The sequence below is a fragment of the Sesamum indicum genome, linkage group LG7 (assembly GCF_000512975.1).
Source record: "Sesamum indicum cultivar Zhongzhi No. 13 linkage group LG7, S_indicum_v1.0, whole genome shotgun sequence".
Taxonomy (NCBI): domain Eukaryota; kingdom Viridiplantae; phylum Streptophyta; class Magnoliopsida; order Lamiales; family Pedaliaceae; genus Sesamum; species Sesamum indicum.
In genome coordinates this window covers 987,386-1,002,493 of record NC_026151.1, presented here as the reverse complement: position 1 = coordinate 1,002,493, position 15,108 = coordinate 987,386, and the positions used below count along the sequence as shown (strand labels likewise).

The following is a 15,108-nucleotide window of genomic DNA, read 5'->3' as shown; positions in this document are numbered from 1 at the left end:
ATAATTGGGGTACCTATGGTTGAGTGACACGACAAATATCTGGGTCTGCCGGCTATAGCCAGGGGTTCAAGAGGTGAGTTGTTCCGAGCAATAAAGGATTGCATGTGGGGCCGCATTCAGGGGTGGAACACTAAATTATTGTCACAGGCTAGGAAGAGATGTGTTGATCAAAGTAGTGCTGCAGTCTATTCATACATACGTCATGTCATGCTTTCTGCTACCAGATTACTTGCTTCACGAAATTGAGATGATAATAGGGAATTTTTGGTGGCATAACCAGGGTTAACACCAAACTCATTGGGTTGGGGTAGACGAGATTATGTCAATTGAGGGAGAGTGAGGACTTGGTTTTAAGGAAATGGAGGCATTTAATGGGGCATTGTTGGCAAAGCAAGGATGGAGATTAATTACATGACTTATTGCCTTGCTGAGTCAAATTTTCAAAGCCAAGTATTTCCTAGAGGGAACTTTTTTAACTGCTCGGGTAGGGGCACGACCTTCGTTTACTTGGTGGAGTATATCAGGCGCCCGGGATTTGCTACTACGAGGATGTCAATGGAGAATACGATTGGGACACGACGTGCGCATATGGTGGGACAGATGGGTGCCACAGCCTTCCGACTTTCGCATTACATCAGTGCTGAGGCTACTATCACCGAAGGCGTGTCTCGCTGAGCTTATTAACACTCCTCTGGGCTGCTGGAAGCATGACTTAATACGGCAGGTGTTTGAAGCCGATGAGGTATAACTGATTCAAAGTATTCCCTTAACGTATATGGAGAGACTGGATGCGCTTATTTGGCATTACACTAGTAAAGGACAATTTTCAGTACAGAGTGCCTATCACCTTGAATTGAGAAACAACTAGTAGATGCTGCTCTCAACTTCTAACAGTTCCCACATCAATCCAATGGAATTATATTTGTTATGATGTGTGTTACAGATTACAAAGCAACGCAGAAATACAGAGCAGAAACAGAGATGCAGCTTGAAGATGATGCTCACTCTGCTGCCAACTAACCACTGACCTGGAGCTATGTTGGCTACACCCATTTCTATGTTCTCTGTTTTTGTAAAACACGTTTTTTTTTATTAGTTAGTTTTACGCTTCTTCCAGTTGTAAGTTTGTTAGTAGTGTTTGTTTTAAGTTTTGTTATGCATCCTCTGTATATATATATCCTCTGTACCAAATTTCTTCTTTGAATCAATGAGAACAAACCATAGAATTCTCCCAATTCTGAGAATGACCATGGCATACAGTTCACACTCTGAAAACCTACATGGTATCAGAGCCTTCTTTTGAAGGTCTCTGGATACGAATCCTTGATTTTACAACCTTGAATCAACATGACAGAGGTGAACAGAGGAAGCAGACATTCAACCCCGTTGGAGATGGAGACTGGAGAGACTGGGAGACATTCTATTCCAGAGACACTGCAACTACACAGCTCAGACCACCCAGGTATGATTCTCGTGAGCACGATGCTCACAAAGAGCAATTATCTGACTTGGAGTTATGTGGTGAAAAGAGCTCTACGAGCTAAGATGAAGTTAGGATTTATAGATGGTACATCAGCAAAACCATGTGTGACAGATCCTCATTTTGAGCAATGGATACGGGTAGATAGTATGGTAATGACTTGGATACTTAATTGCATTTCAAAAGAAATCGTAGGAAGTTTTATGTATGCAAAATCAGCTCGTACTCTGTGGTTGGATTTAGAGGAGCGATATGGGGAGTGCAATGGACTTCTCTTGTACCAATTGCAGCGAGAGATTGCATCCTTGATGCAGGGAAACAAATCAGTGGTGGAATACTTCTCGCGGCTGCGTATGATATGGGATGAATTAGACGTGCTGATGCCGGTATCGCAGTGCACGTGTGGCTGCACTTGTGGAGCTTTCAAGGCAGCCGCTGATCAAGCAGTTTTTACACGACTAATACAATTTCTTATGGGGTTAAGTGAGACATTCGATCACTTGCGCGATCAATTACTCGTCATGGATCCAATCCCCACGGTGAACAAGGCGTACTCTATGATTTTAAGGGTGGAGAAACAGAGAGAAGTTAGCATGGAAGGGACAGAACACGTTGACAACTTGGCTATGCAAGTGAGGGGAGGGGGCAGGAAGGAATTCACACCGAGGCAACAGAGAAATTATACAGACAAAAGAGGCTTACACTGCAGCAACTGTGATCGTCCGGGACACACGAGGGACACGTGCTTTAAGCTCCATGGAACCCCCGAATGGTACAAGGAATTAATGGAGAAAAGAAAGCGAGAAACAGGTGCTGTGAAGGCTTATGTTGCACAGTCAGATGATAAAGGCTGCAGTCGATCTAAAGAACATAACCAGGAGAATTTGTTGCAAGAACTGATACGGCTTATGAAAAAGGAAGGGATTCATGCACGAACACCTGGTGATCCACTGCAAATCAGCCACACACAACTTGATAATTTTGCTGGTAAGAGTTGTGTTCTTTCTAGCATTCATGATAATACTTTGGTTTCTTGGATAGTCGACACAGGAGCAACTAACCACATGTGTGCACATAAACATATGTTTCGGTCTTGTCTACCTTCACCTCAACCCACGTTTGTTTATCTTCCCAATAGTACTTCACAACCGGTCACACACAAAGGCACTGTGACTTTACATTCCAATCTCTCTCTCACAGACGTATTTTTGGTTCCTCACTTCTATCATAATCTGTTATCTGTCTCCAAACTCTGCTCACACTCAAACCTTGAAATAAAGTTTCACTCATCTTGTTGTGTGTTACAGGACCGGACGACTAACAAAGTGATAGCCATAGGGAAGCGCTGCAACAATCTATATGTACTGGATAAATCATCTTTTGATCCTTCTGTCACAACATCCTTAAATTCTGTCATTGATACTTCTTGTAATGTCGCAGCTACTTGCAATACTACACTATGGCATAGGCGGCTCGGACACCCCTCTTTGGTTGCTTTAATGCATTTACCTAGTGTTGTTAGTGTTAGTAATACAATTGATCCATGTGGCGTATGTCCTCTCGCAAAACAGAGTCGCTTACCATTTCCTTCTTCAGAAATAAAAACCACACAAACCTTTGAGTTACTACATATCGATCTTTGGGGTCCTTATCAAACTCGCACATTTGATGGTTCTAATTATTTCTTGACAATTGTAGACGATTTTAGCCGGGGTACTTGGACTTTCCTTCTTCGTTACAAAGCTCAAGTGTGTCATACGCTGGAAGTTTTTTTTAAAATGATTCATACATAGTTTGGGTCTAGTGTTAAGATGATTAGGTCGGATAATGGGGCGGAACTTACCAGCCATTCTTGTCAATCCCTCTTTCAATCTCTTGGTATTATCCACCAACGTTCTTGTCCATACACTCCTCAACAAAACGGCATGGTGGAACGTAAACATAAACACATACTTAACGTGGCAAGAGCTCTGTCCTTCCAAGCCAACCTTCCCTCCAGATTTTGGGGCGAATCAGTTCTAGCTGCGACGTACTTGATCAATAGACTCCCTACCCGCATTTTAGAATGGAAGTCTCCTTACGAAGTACTGTTCCATAAGCAGCCTTCTTACTCTAGCCTTAAAGTTTTCGGATGCCTTTGCTTCGCTTCCAACACCTCACCTTCCAAGCTCAAATTTGATGCACGTGCTCACAAATGCGTCTTCCTCGGTTACAGTCAGTCCCACAAAGCTTACAAAGTCCTCGACTTAGACACTGACCGTTTGTTTTGCTCTCGTGATGTTGTCTTCCATGAGAGTACTTTCCCCTTTGCCTTACCTAATTCCACCCCTGATTCTGAGACTTCTGTCAACAATCCCACACCTCCTCCAGTTGATGATTATGATGACTCTTTCCAGTCCTCTCCCCCCTCCGATCCTCCTCCTTTAGCCACACTACCTCAGGAAATTTCACCACCTACTGCATCGTCTGCTCCTGTTCCTCCTTCGGTCCCTTCCCCACGTCGTTCCCTTCGAGTTCATCAGAAACCAACGTGGCTTAATGACTATGTATGTTATTGTGACGTCGCCTCTTCTTCTACTTGTTTGCCCTCTCATTATTGCACTGCACACATGTCGTTTGTTGCTTCTTTGTCTTCTGTACAGGAACCCAGGTGCTATCGTAATGCTTGCTTGGATCCCAACTGGGTAGCTGCTATGGATGATGAGCTAGCTGCACTTGATCGCAACCATACCTGATCTTTGTGCTCGCTACCCTCCGGAAAGAAGGCCATTGGATGCCGCTGGATTTTTAAGTTGAAACTCAACCCCGACAGAAGTGTCCAATGCTATAAAGCTCGCCTAGTTGCCAAGGGGTACAACCAGGCGAAGGTATAGATTATTTCGACAGTTTTTCACCGGTTGCTAAATCAGCCACGGTGCGGATTTTCTTGGGCGTTGCTGTGGCTCGTGGTTGGCCTTTGTGGCAGCTCGACATGAACAACGCCTTTCTCCACGGCCACCTCGATGAGGAAGTGTACATGACTCCTCCAGATGGTTACACATTGGCTGCCCCAAGCCAAGTTTGCCGCCTGACTCGTTCCCTTTACGGCTTGAAATAGGCGTCCCGGCAATGGAACATTGAGCTCACAGAAAAATTGCAGGCGTTTGGCTACTCTCAATGCCCACATGATCATTGCCTATTTCTGAAAACAACTTCTACTGTTTTTATTGCGCTCTCAGTTTATGTTGATGATATTTTGTTAACAGGAAATTCGGCAGAGGAGGTAGCTGCTCTTAAGGACTATCTCCACACTCTTTTCACCATTAAGGACCTCGACTTCGCTAAATATTTTCTAGGCCTCGAGTTGGCTCGCTCCACGCATGGTCTTCTTGTCACTCAGCAGAGATACTTGTCTGATATTCTTGCTGATGTTTGCATGACGGATGCCAAAGCTACCTCCACACCTCTTCCCCCGGGACACAAGTTCTCTGCTGATGTTGGTTCTTTGTTGGCTGATCCTGCTGCTTATCGATGTTTGGTCGGTCGTCTTCTTTACCTCGATTTTACTCGACCGGATATCTCCTTCGCCGTACAACAATTGTCTCAATTCCTTCAACACCCGCGGTCCTCTCACTGGGATGCAGCCTTGTACGTCTTGCGTTATCTCAAGGGGACTTCCTCTTTGGGGCTGTTTTTCTCCTCCAGCAACTCACTTCAGCCTTCCGTTTTTACTGATGCCTCTTGGGCCTCTTGCTCCGATTCTTGTCGCTCTGTCACCGGCTTTTGCGTCTTTTTGGGCTCCTCTCTCGTCTCTTGGAAGACAAAAAAACAAGCCACGGTATCCCGATCCTCTGCCGAGGCTGAGTATCGGAGCATGGGCTCTGCCGTTTGTGAGCTTCTTTGGCTATCGTATCTTCTTCGCGCCTTTCAGGTCTCATATCGCACCCCTGTCTCTTTTTGGTGTGACAATCAGGCTGTCATACACATCACTGAGAACCCGGTGTTTCACGAGCGTACCAAACAACTCGACATCGACTGCCATCTTGTTCGTGAGCAATTCAAGCTGGGTCTCATCTTGCCGTCGCATATTCCTGGGCGTGATCAGCTTGCAGATTTGTTCACCAAGTCTCCTTCTGTTTCTGACTTTTCTCGACTCTTCGTCAAGCTGGGCTTGGCTCCCCAAGCTCCATCTTGAGGGGGGGGGTGTTATGATGTGTGTTACAGGTTACAGAGCAATGCAGAAATACAGAGCAGGAACAGAGATGCAGCTTGAAGATGATGCTCAGTCTGCTGCCAACTAAGCACTGACCTGGAGCTATGTTGGCTGCACTTATTTCTATGTTCTCTGTTTTTGTAAAACACGTTTTTTTTCATTAGTTAATTTTACGCTTCTTCCAGCTGTAAGTTTGTTAGTTTGTTAGTGTTTGTTTTAAGTTTTGTTATGCAGCCTCTGTATATATATCCTCTGTACCAGATTTCTTCTTTGAATCAATGAGAACAAACCATAGAATTCTCCCAATTCTGAGAATGACCATGGCATACAGTTCACAGTCTGAAAACCTACAATATTTCGAAAACTTGTACACCCCTAAGTACGTAATTATAGTTGGCAAGCATGTCATGAAGCACAACCCACGGGGGTTAACTTAGCTAAGTGAGCATCGGGGGCCGATGAGAAGTGTATGTTGTGTCAGTCTGCCAACGAGACCACAACCCATGTGTTGTTCTATTGCTCTTATGCGCGGCAAGTATGGGCTCTCTCTAATATTCCTTACCATATTTTGTTTCCAAAGGAGGAGCCTATTCAGAGCTGGTTCCTACGCGTGTATCGAGTGGGAAGCCCGGGTGTTGGTGACTGGGTTTTGACGGTATGCTAGGGGTTGTGGAGAGAATCGCTGCAGACAGTTACGGAAGGGAATGGGCTGTCTCCGTTGGGTATTGCCTACCAAGTGCGAAGAGTATACAAGGAATACATGCGCCGTTGCTGTGTTTTCGAGTTCATAGGGCCCAGATCAGTGGTGACCAATAGTTGTGTCCAGTCATTTTTCTTGTTTAGAGCTTATTTAGCGTGAGTTGGGTGATTCAGTGGCTGTACAGACTTTTACGTGTTGTCTTCTGATTTTTAATACAGGTTTTATCGTTTCTACTCCAAAAAAAAAAAAAATCAACAATTTACACACACAGTGGGTAATGATTGAACGTGACAAATTGGTTGCCAGGCCAACCCCAATGCCAATCAATTTCCTCTCATGGATGCAATATCGCAAACCCCCACACCCCCTAAACAAAAACAAACAATTAGGTTTGCATGCCATTCCCATCATCTAATTATTTCAATCAATTCTAAAATCTTCCACATCTTTCCTAATTGCAGCCTCTTACAATAATCCAATTACCTAGTACTTTTTGCCCATCTCCTCTCTCTCTCTCTCTCTCTCTCTCTCTCTCTCTCTCTCACACACACACACACACAGCCAGTGGGATTTTTGAAGTCTTTTTTCTTTTTCTCTTTCATTTATAGAATGATTGATTACATTATTTGTTATGTATAAATATAACAAATTAAACAACTTGTAAGAAAAAGCTTGAATCAAAACATACCACCAGACTGACATAAAGTAATAAAGTAGTAGAAAAATAAACTAATTGACTCGAATTCATCAAATTATGTGAATACAGGAGTTGCGGGTGAAGTAATGGAGTGATACAACACAGTCCAATCCAGACAACCTTACTCCACCTTAATTTCTTCGTATACTCTACACGTATTATTATTATTATAGTATAAGACTCGGCCTAATCGACAAGCACTCTTTAACAGAATACGAACATTATGCAGCCCAACTACTAAGATGTGTGGAAAGTAAAAGTCATCCTAAAATTACAAATTCAATACAATACTAATACTAATACTGCTACTACAACTACAATTACTAATGAATTGAATAACATTATATAATTGATGAGGAGTACATTATGGGCGTCGAACAGCCATCGTCGCCTTTTCCTGTAGAACTGATATTTCCAACCAAATGTAAATATTAACTTGCCCCGTAGCCCAGGTTCTCCCATGCAAATGGGCCAACGCAACCGATATATGGGTGTCCTCTTAGGAACACGCACACACAAACACACACAGCAGCAACAAGCAGCATTGAATGAATATAAGGACGCTGAAGCAGTCCGTGCGAACCTGGAAACCTTTGTTTGTATCCATCTGCTGCAACAACTGCACATCTCGAACAAGATTTTTGCTTTTGATTCAAGTGGGAGATAGTCCTCTTATCTTTATCCATCTCCAAAGCGAATTGCCCAACTTCATCGGTAACTGATACAGAGACTTGACAATTATTCCTATCTGCAAGCTTCCTAGCAACAAGAGCATTGTACGTATGGTTATTCCTCATTAAGGCATATGCATATGGAGACAGCCCATTTGCATCAAGAGCAGTATTCCAACTGCGTAAGCCCACCTACACAAAGAAAGGAATATCCATAAAGGTCAGAAACCAAGCAGAGTCGCACGAGCAAAAACTAATTTGCATTCTTCATCATTAAAATCACACAAACCCTTGAAATCAGATCATCAAAAATTTTGCCCCTCAAAAGAGCCAGAAAATTTCCAAAGCTCAGAGCCAAAAAGATGATGAATCTTTAAAATGAAAAGAAGTACCTCCTGTGGATCACTTGTCAGAGCATCAACCATATCATCTGAAGATGATGTACAAGCAGCCAAATGCAAAGGTGTGACACCACCAGGTCCAGCCATATTGGGTAAGAAAATAAATTTCTCAGAAGTATCAGTGGAATCAACAATAGAGTAATGGATGAGCAAATCAACCATGCTCCTAGACCTCCTTTTGACAGCCCTGTTCAATAGGTGAATCTCTGATAGCATCTCCAAAGACTCCCTTGCTAATCCAGTCCTACCCAAGTTTAGTTCTAGCAGAATTTCCAGGAGAGTTTTCACCACAGCACAGAAGTCATGCTCAACGGAAAATATAAAAAGGAATTTGAACCGGGTAAGCCTATACTCTGGAATTCCAAACAAGGAAGAGTTGTGTTTTCTTTGAAACAGCCATCCAAGTTCATCCAAGAAATGCAGGACTTCTTCTCTGTACCTGGGCGTCCCTGTACTCTGAATATGATCAGCTAGAATACCATCACATGCTTCTGTTCCATTAATCTCAGGCTCAAGGAGTCTCAATTCATCGCAGATGGTATTATCTGCAATAATTACTGGAAAACTTGTCCCTCTAAAACTGTTTTCAACCTGTGACCACAAAAGTTAACAATGATCCAAAACATAAAGCAACTCTCTGAAATTGATAGTTTGATAAATTGCTACCTCAATGAAACAGCGACCGAGTACGCTAGATGCTGCCACATCGACCTTAAAGCAATCCAAGCTTATCTCTTCATATGCAGTGTCTAGACACGATGCCACTGGAACTTGCTTTATATTATATTCAGCTGCATGCGTGCAGTGAATCCTGCTTGACAAACAAAGAAAATTTCCTGACAAGGGGAACCAAACACACAAAAGATTCAGATAATTTAAGCATCAACCACATACTTGGTGCCAGGAGCTGTCAAATTTCTACCCCTCAATAGAAGAGAGGTCTCTTGTCCACCAACAACAGCCAAAGGAGAGACCGAGATCAGTTCTGCTGTACTCAAGGCTCTCCATGATTTGCAGAGTCGAATTTTTCCTGATGACCAATTACATTAAAACGAAGATTGAATACATAGAATCCTGACACTATAAAGCTAGGCTCCTCAAAGAAGCATGATAAAACGAAAATGAGCATAACGTTCAGCTAATGGACCCAAAAGTAACAATAAAAATAGCAGTTATTACCATCTTTGTGGGAAGCCATTTGTCTGTCTGTGTGGACCAAAAATCTTCCATTCCCCCAAAAGTCAACATCAATATCTTTCACTAAACCATTCACATAGTTAAGAAGGTTTTCTTCAAGCTGCAAAGACAGAAAAAGCACAGAATATGGTATATCAAAATCTATAGTAATCATACGTACTTCATAGCTAAGTATATGTACTTCATAGGAGTGCACTCACGTGATCCCAGACAAAAGATGGCATTGATAGATACAGGGATAAAACTAGACAACCAGGCCTAATATAACTCTCCATTTCTGATGGACTGTTGGAAAGCCAATTGTATATCTGCAAACAGAGGCAATACAATCAGGTCCCAGATATTAGCCAAGAAAAATCATCACGTGAACAAAGAAACCAAAGCATCAACACTGCACTGACCTGACTCCGCAGTGAGCCAGGCAAATGGCTGGGATCCTTGTCAAACAATTTGAAAATTATTCGACCATTACGATCCTAGGAGAAGAAAGCACATTTAAACCAAATTATACTATGAAAACTAGGTACAGAATATAAAAGGACATGATAACGCAGAAATAAGATTAAAAATTATTGTTAAATAAAATGGGACAAAAGTCTTGCAAGAATACCCGAGCATCAGAATTCAGGCTGGATGGTGAATGATCAGATCCAGAAGAAGACATATACCCAGCTCGGTATGGAGAACTTCGATTAGAACCATTTTCAGTAGCTAGCGTTGAGTCTCTGAAAAGCTGAAGAGATGTACTGCACTCATTGCTAATGGTTGCTTTCACATTTGCAATTTCACTTTCACTATTTGACAAATGATCATCCTTCATTGCTTCTCTTGAAGTTCGCATTGGGAACAAATTGTGTACAACAGGTGGTGAAGACACAGGTGACCTCTCCTCTAAAGGATTACTGCTGCCAGAAGACAAGAAGTTTCTGTATGATGGCGACTTCACTGCCCTATAATCTTCAGGTGAGGGAGTAAACAGCTGCAATGGCAAACTTGGAGATGTCTCTTGAACATGAAAATCTACTTCTTCCATGGGAGAATCATAACTTGTGCTAGTTTTCTCTCCTACAGTAGGAAATTCCATCATAGATCCTCTTTGCAAATTGAGAGATGCAGTTTGGTCAACACACAATGACTTGGTTTTCTCAGAGTCACTTCCTTCTGTGCTTGGTTGAGATTGAATTTCAAATGCGTCAGAAGAGGGTGCTCCTGGGGTTGCTGAAAGAATAGCAAGCAAGTCCATGGTTGCAGGAGAAGAAGCCTTCCCATTCATTTGGTTCTGATTTTCAGAGGATATAAGATTGGGAATACTTCCTTTCAGCCTGGCTGCCAAGTCAGCTGGCAAGGGCAATGAACTTATTTTACTAAGAATTTGTATCATCTGATCTTTATCAGGTAAAGGTGCGACCTTGCCACTCCTGTCCTCAATGTTCCCTGTGACCACCCAAAACAGCATTTAAATAATTGTGGATTTTAATGTGAAATAGAGAATTTGGAGTATGTTTGTGCGAGTTTCTATATGGTGACACATGAGCATAAGTGCTGCAGCTTGCTGATCAAAAATGAACTGAACTTTCTTTTCTAAAACCTTTCATGTTTTTAAGCAAAAAAAGGCTTTAATCTTCCCTAGTAATAATTACATGATGCATCTATGGCCGACACATGAACTTGAACCTATACTAGCTAACTTTATACCTTGTGCACGAGTTAACACTGCCAATAATTTTACGATATCAATATTGTTGTCATTGCTGCCAGGAACTAACAACCGTGTCGTGCTATCTTCTGGCTGAGTTTTCCTCCTCCTCCTGTTGTGACCAGCAAGTCTGCGCCGACAACTTCTCTTCCCCTCATCAAATTCTGAGAGGGGGTGAAACCTAGAAAATGGAATAAACTCATGCTGAAGTACTGGCCCAAACTGTACATTAGAAAAGAAATATTTTCTACATATAAATATATATATATATATACACACAAGTATGAGTCGTTCATATTTATTTTTTATGTTTCTTCTTTCTGAAGACATAAATATTTCTATGAAACCAAGACTAGAATAGCATGGGAGAATGGTTGATGAGTAGAATAACCCTATCAACAACTATACGACTCCCTCCAAAAAAAAAGAGAAAAAAAAAAAGTCACTTTCATGGATATTGCTAAGAATAACTCATCACATTGCACACAATTTTACTTGAAGGATAACAGTAAAAAATGAGTAATCAAGATACATCCATAGTGTAAGTTGTCAGAGCATGAAGGAGATTCTTGGATCCTTTGCTTCTAACTTCAAACTACTTAAGTGAACCAAAATAATGTTGGAAATGGCTAGGCCCAATCTCTTCAATTGGGTCCAGATCCTAATAGATATTTGGTTTATAATTTATATCTATAATTAAGGAGTCCATATCTCATTTCTTCAAGAGAGAGGAAACAAAGTGGAAAAGAAGTATATTAGTGAGTCTAATAGGGAACAAATTTATAATTGCTTCATGGTTGCTGACTATATTTTCACACAACAAAAATGATCTAAACCAGGCTTTCATACAGGTTTGAACTTCTTCGAGAAAAATAAAATAAGAAATAACAATTAAACACAAAGAGATAAATGCTTCTCCTTTAACTAACTGCAATACATAGACGAATACAATTGGATTCGATGGAGAAGAATGTACTAAGTGATTAAACAAAGAATTGAGAATGAAATAAAGCTATGTAAGACTTTATTTGTGCAATTTTCTAATCAAATATATTATAGACCACATATAGTATATAGTCAATTGGTCAATGTTAACCTCTGTGTAATTTGATTTTTCTAAATGACCTATTTCCGAACAAAATTTATTTAAGTTAATTAGCTTTTCAAATTGGGTTGAAAATTAAAATAAATTACATTACTAGCTCATCTCAACAATTATATTTAGGTTCTGGATGGCTATTAAGTTAAACCTCCAATAGGAAATTGTTTTAATGTGCACAATTTCACTAATACAACTGTTGAATGTGACACTGGTGTCACTCCATAAATAGCAAAATTTGAAATGTTATTATGGAGTTTTTTTCTTGTTTTCTCTCTATATTTGTCTTGTTAAAATTGACATCCATTTCTAGAGCTACTCATTAGTTGTAAGTAAGAACTATATTTCAAATGAGTAGAATATATTTAGTTTTTCCTTATTTAGAGTCCTCAAAATTGCAAATAGTGCAGATAGATTTGGATATTAAAAAGCGACGCCAAAAACTAAATCTGAGATATCTTGGAAATTACAATTACGAAACAGTTAATCATATTAAAAAAGGCAAACCCTCCAATTAAAATAAATTTCAAATCTTCATAGGTACAGGTTTCTGAACTCATCCATGATTAGGACAAGTGAAAAGACAGAAAACTTATTAAGAGATACAAAAATCTTAAAAGTTACATAATTCTAAAAATCAATAATCGAATCAGAGTAACCATACATGTCTTGACAGTTGACAGTTCTACTAAACTGAGAAAAACACAGAAGTTCTTGAAAATGGCTAATGCCAGTCTAGATGCAATCTTCTCTTAAACCAAGGCAGTTAAACCAACATTAACATAATACAATACCATAAATATAGTTCTAGTAAACTGAAAAAACATAAAAGCCTGCGAGATGATGTAAACATGGCTAGTGGCAACATAGACATAATCTTCTCTTAAACCATGGCTAAAACTCAACAATAACCAGTAGCAGAACATAATAAAACACTTAGAGTTCATAATGAAGAGGTTGGATATACAAAACCTGCTGCACTGCTGGCAGAACCTCTGCATCTGTTTCCCCACTAAGGCCTTACCAGCTTTGCTGTGAACCTCACAAACCTTGTGACGACGGTGATAGTCTTTAGCAGTAGACAGATCTTCGTTGCAATTATCCACCTGACACACTGGATAATTAGCACCACCGGGCGATCCAGATCGTACTCTTTTGTTGGGCCTTGACACTGGCTGTGGCTCCACAAAATTTACGCCACCACTGCCGCCATCGCTTCTAGCTCTGTCTCCACCTCCAAGCTTCAGTCGAAGATTTTCATTATCTTCTGCAGCATGATCGGGCTTTCTAGGATTTTGAGCATTATTTTGTAACTCATTCCTCCTTGGCAAGCCTGGAAGAACCTGAGTGCCATTTCCCGCATGGATTTCGTCACATTGCAAAGGTTTGGCAACAAACCTCGAACTATCCCAATCCCAGGACTTAGGATTCCAGTTATCAGAAGCATTTTGATGAATATAAGTTGAGGAATGAAAAGGTAGACCGCGTTTCTTTGCCATGGGATACGAATCACAAAATCTTCCAGACAGGGTTTGGTGGATGACTGTGGGGGCAACTACTTGGGCGCCCACCTCCTCCATCATCTTCTCAATATAAAAACTTTGCAAAAGCCCAGAGCAAAGAGAAACACCTGGTGGACATAGGAAAATGAGGAGAGTTGGGGAATCTAACGCGGTTTGAGAACAAATAACAAGGAAACAAACATTTTCCTCTCTCGAAAAGTTGCAGATTTAAACACAGGTATCCAAAATGTAAAGCGTAGTGCTAAAAAAATATAACATAAACACCAGAAAATGGAAGGGAATAGAGATATAAGTAAAGGATTTGCGTGAAAGGCTTGTACTAAAAGCCATAATTTTGGGTACTATACCTTGACCGTATTCTTGCAAAACTTAAATCTGCTGTCAGTAATTAAAAAGCATGCCAGGGAGTCCAATTATTACAGAAATCATCAGGTCAAATGAATTACCACCACACAGCAGCCACCCCCAAAAATTAAAAAAAATAATACAATGAAATGAAAAAGGAAAAGCAGAAGGGACCTTATGTGTGAAGAGATTTCATCTCCAAAGGATGGACTCTCTCTGAAAAACACAAACTTGAAACAGATTTGTTCTCCTTAGCAAAGCAGTCCAATTCGTGATGTTGTTGTTCTTGTTGTCCTCGAGAAAAGCAAAAAAGAATAGAGAAGGGGATGGATTGTCAACGGGAAAACATGATTAAGTAATTGATGAAATCTGAGGAGAAAACATAGATAAAAGAGAGGAGGGGGTTGGGGGAGATCTAGGAGAAAGAAGAAAAGGAGTAGAATAAGAAATTGAAAAGGAAGGACTCAAACCCAGACCCAGTCTCTCTCTCTCCTATATCTCTTTCTCTCTCCTCACAACTTCAACTACAACTATTATATCTTTTACTTTTCTTCTCTCTCTCTCTCTCTGTACTCTCTGTAGTCTGTACTTTCTACTTTCTTTCCTCAACAAACTTTTCCTTCGTTTCACACTTCCAGTTTCATTTCTCAATTTCTTATTTAGTTTTTGCCCTTCTCTCCGCACACTACTACCGCAACCCCCCTCTTATTTAATCGTTTTCTTTTCATAAAATTGAGCTACACCAATTTGACAGCTGTCTATTAACTAGTAAAACACCCATCATCCTATTCCTATATATATAGACAGAGGGTTAAATGTGATCTTCATGAGAAATGAATAAAAAGATTTTTACTTTATTTTTCAGAGTCTATAACATAATTTGCTATTTAATTTTTTTATAGAAAATTTTTTACTTATTATTTTTTTCATATATATATAGAATTTAAAGCAAAAATCCTTGTGATAGTTGAAAAAAAACAAATTACCTCATGTAATAAATAAAATAGCAAAAATTATTCCTCTATGAAAAATACAAATAGAGGAATTACACCTTCCAACACCGGTTCGCATAATTCACTCGCTTTTTTCTTTATTTTTTTATTTTTT

General features: G+C 40.3%; 3 protein-coding genes across 4 annotated transcripts; 2 read left to right on the top strand and 1 right to left on the bottom strand.

Annotated features, from left to right (window-relative positions):
• Positions 7-3,108, top strand: LOC105165922. 2 transcript variants are annotated; one of them, XM_020695321.1, is made up of 3 exons: positions 7-742; positions 944-2,467; positions 2,788-3,108. In XM_020695321.1, the coding sequence occupies exons 2-3, from the start codon at positions 1,348-1,350 to the stop codon at positions 2,799-2,801; spliced, it is 1,134 nt and encodes a 377-aa protein (XP_020550980.1). In that variant the 5' UTR covers positions 7-742; positions 944-1,347; the 3' UTR covers positions 2,802-3,108. The 2 variants fall into 2 exon arrangements, with proteins under 2 accessions (XP_020550980.1, XP_011083380.1); XM_011085078.2 differs by having other exon boundaries at positions 7-2,467.
• On the top strand, positions 4,452-5,654 carry LOC110012327 (uncharacterized mitochondrial protein AtMg00810-like). Its single transcript, XM_020695452.1, has 2 exons — positions 4,452-4,554; positions 4,699-5,654. The coding sequence occupies exons 1-2, from the start codon at positions 4,452-4,454 to the stop codon at positions 5,652-5,654; spliced, it is 1,059 nt and encodes a 352-aa protein (XP_020551111.1).
• LOC105165906 (squamosa promoter-binding-like protein 14) lies at positions 7,087-14,651 on the bottom strand. The gene is made up of 11 exons (XM_011085059.2): positions 14,176-14,651; positions 13,106-13,763; positions 11,034-11,215; positions 9,949-10,772; positions 9,740-9,814; positions 9,539-9,646; positions 9,321-9,438; positions 9,036-9,171; positions 8,808-8,952; positions 8,133-8,732; positions 7,087-7,932 (listed from the first exon to the last, which is right to left on the bottom strand). Exons 2-11 carry the CDS (start codon positions 13,714-13,716, stop codon positions 7,501-7,503), a joined length of 3,231 nt encoding a protein of 1,076 aa, XP_011083361.1. The 5' UTR covers positions 13,717-13,763; positions 14,176-14,651; the 3' UTR covers positions 7,087-7,500.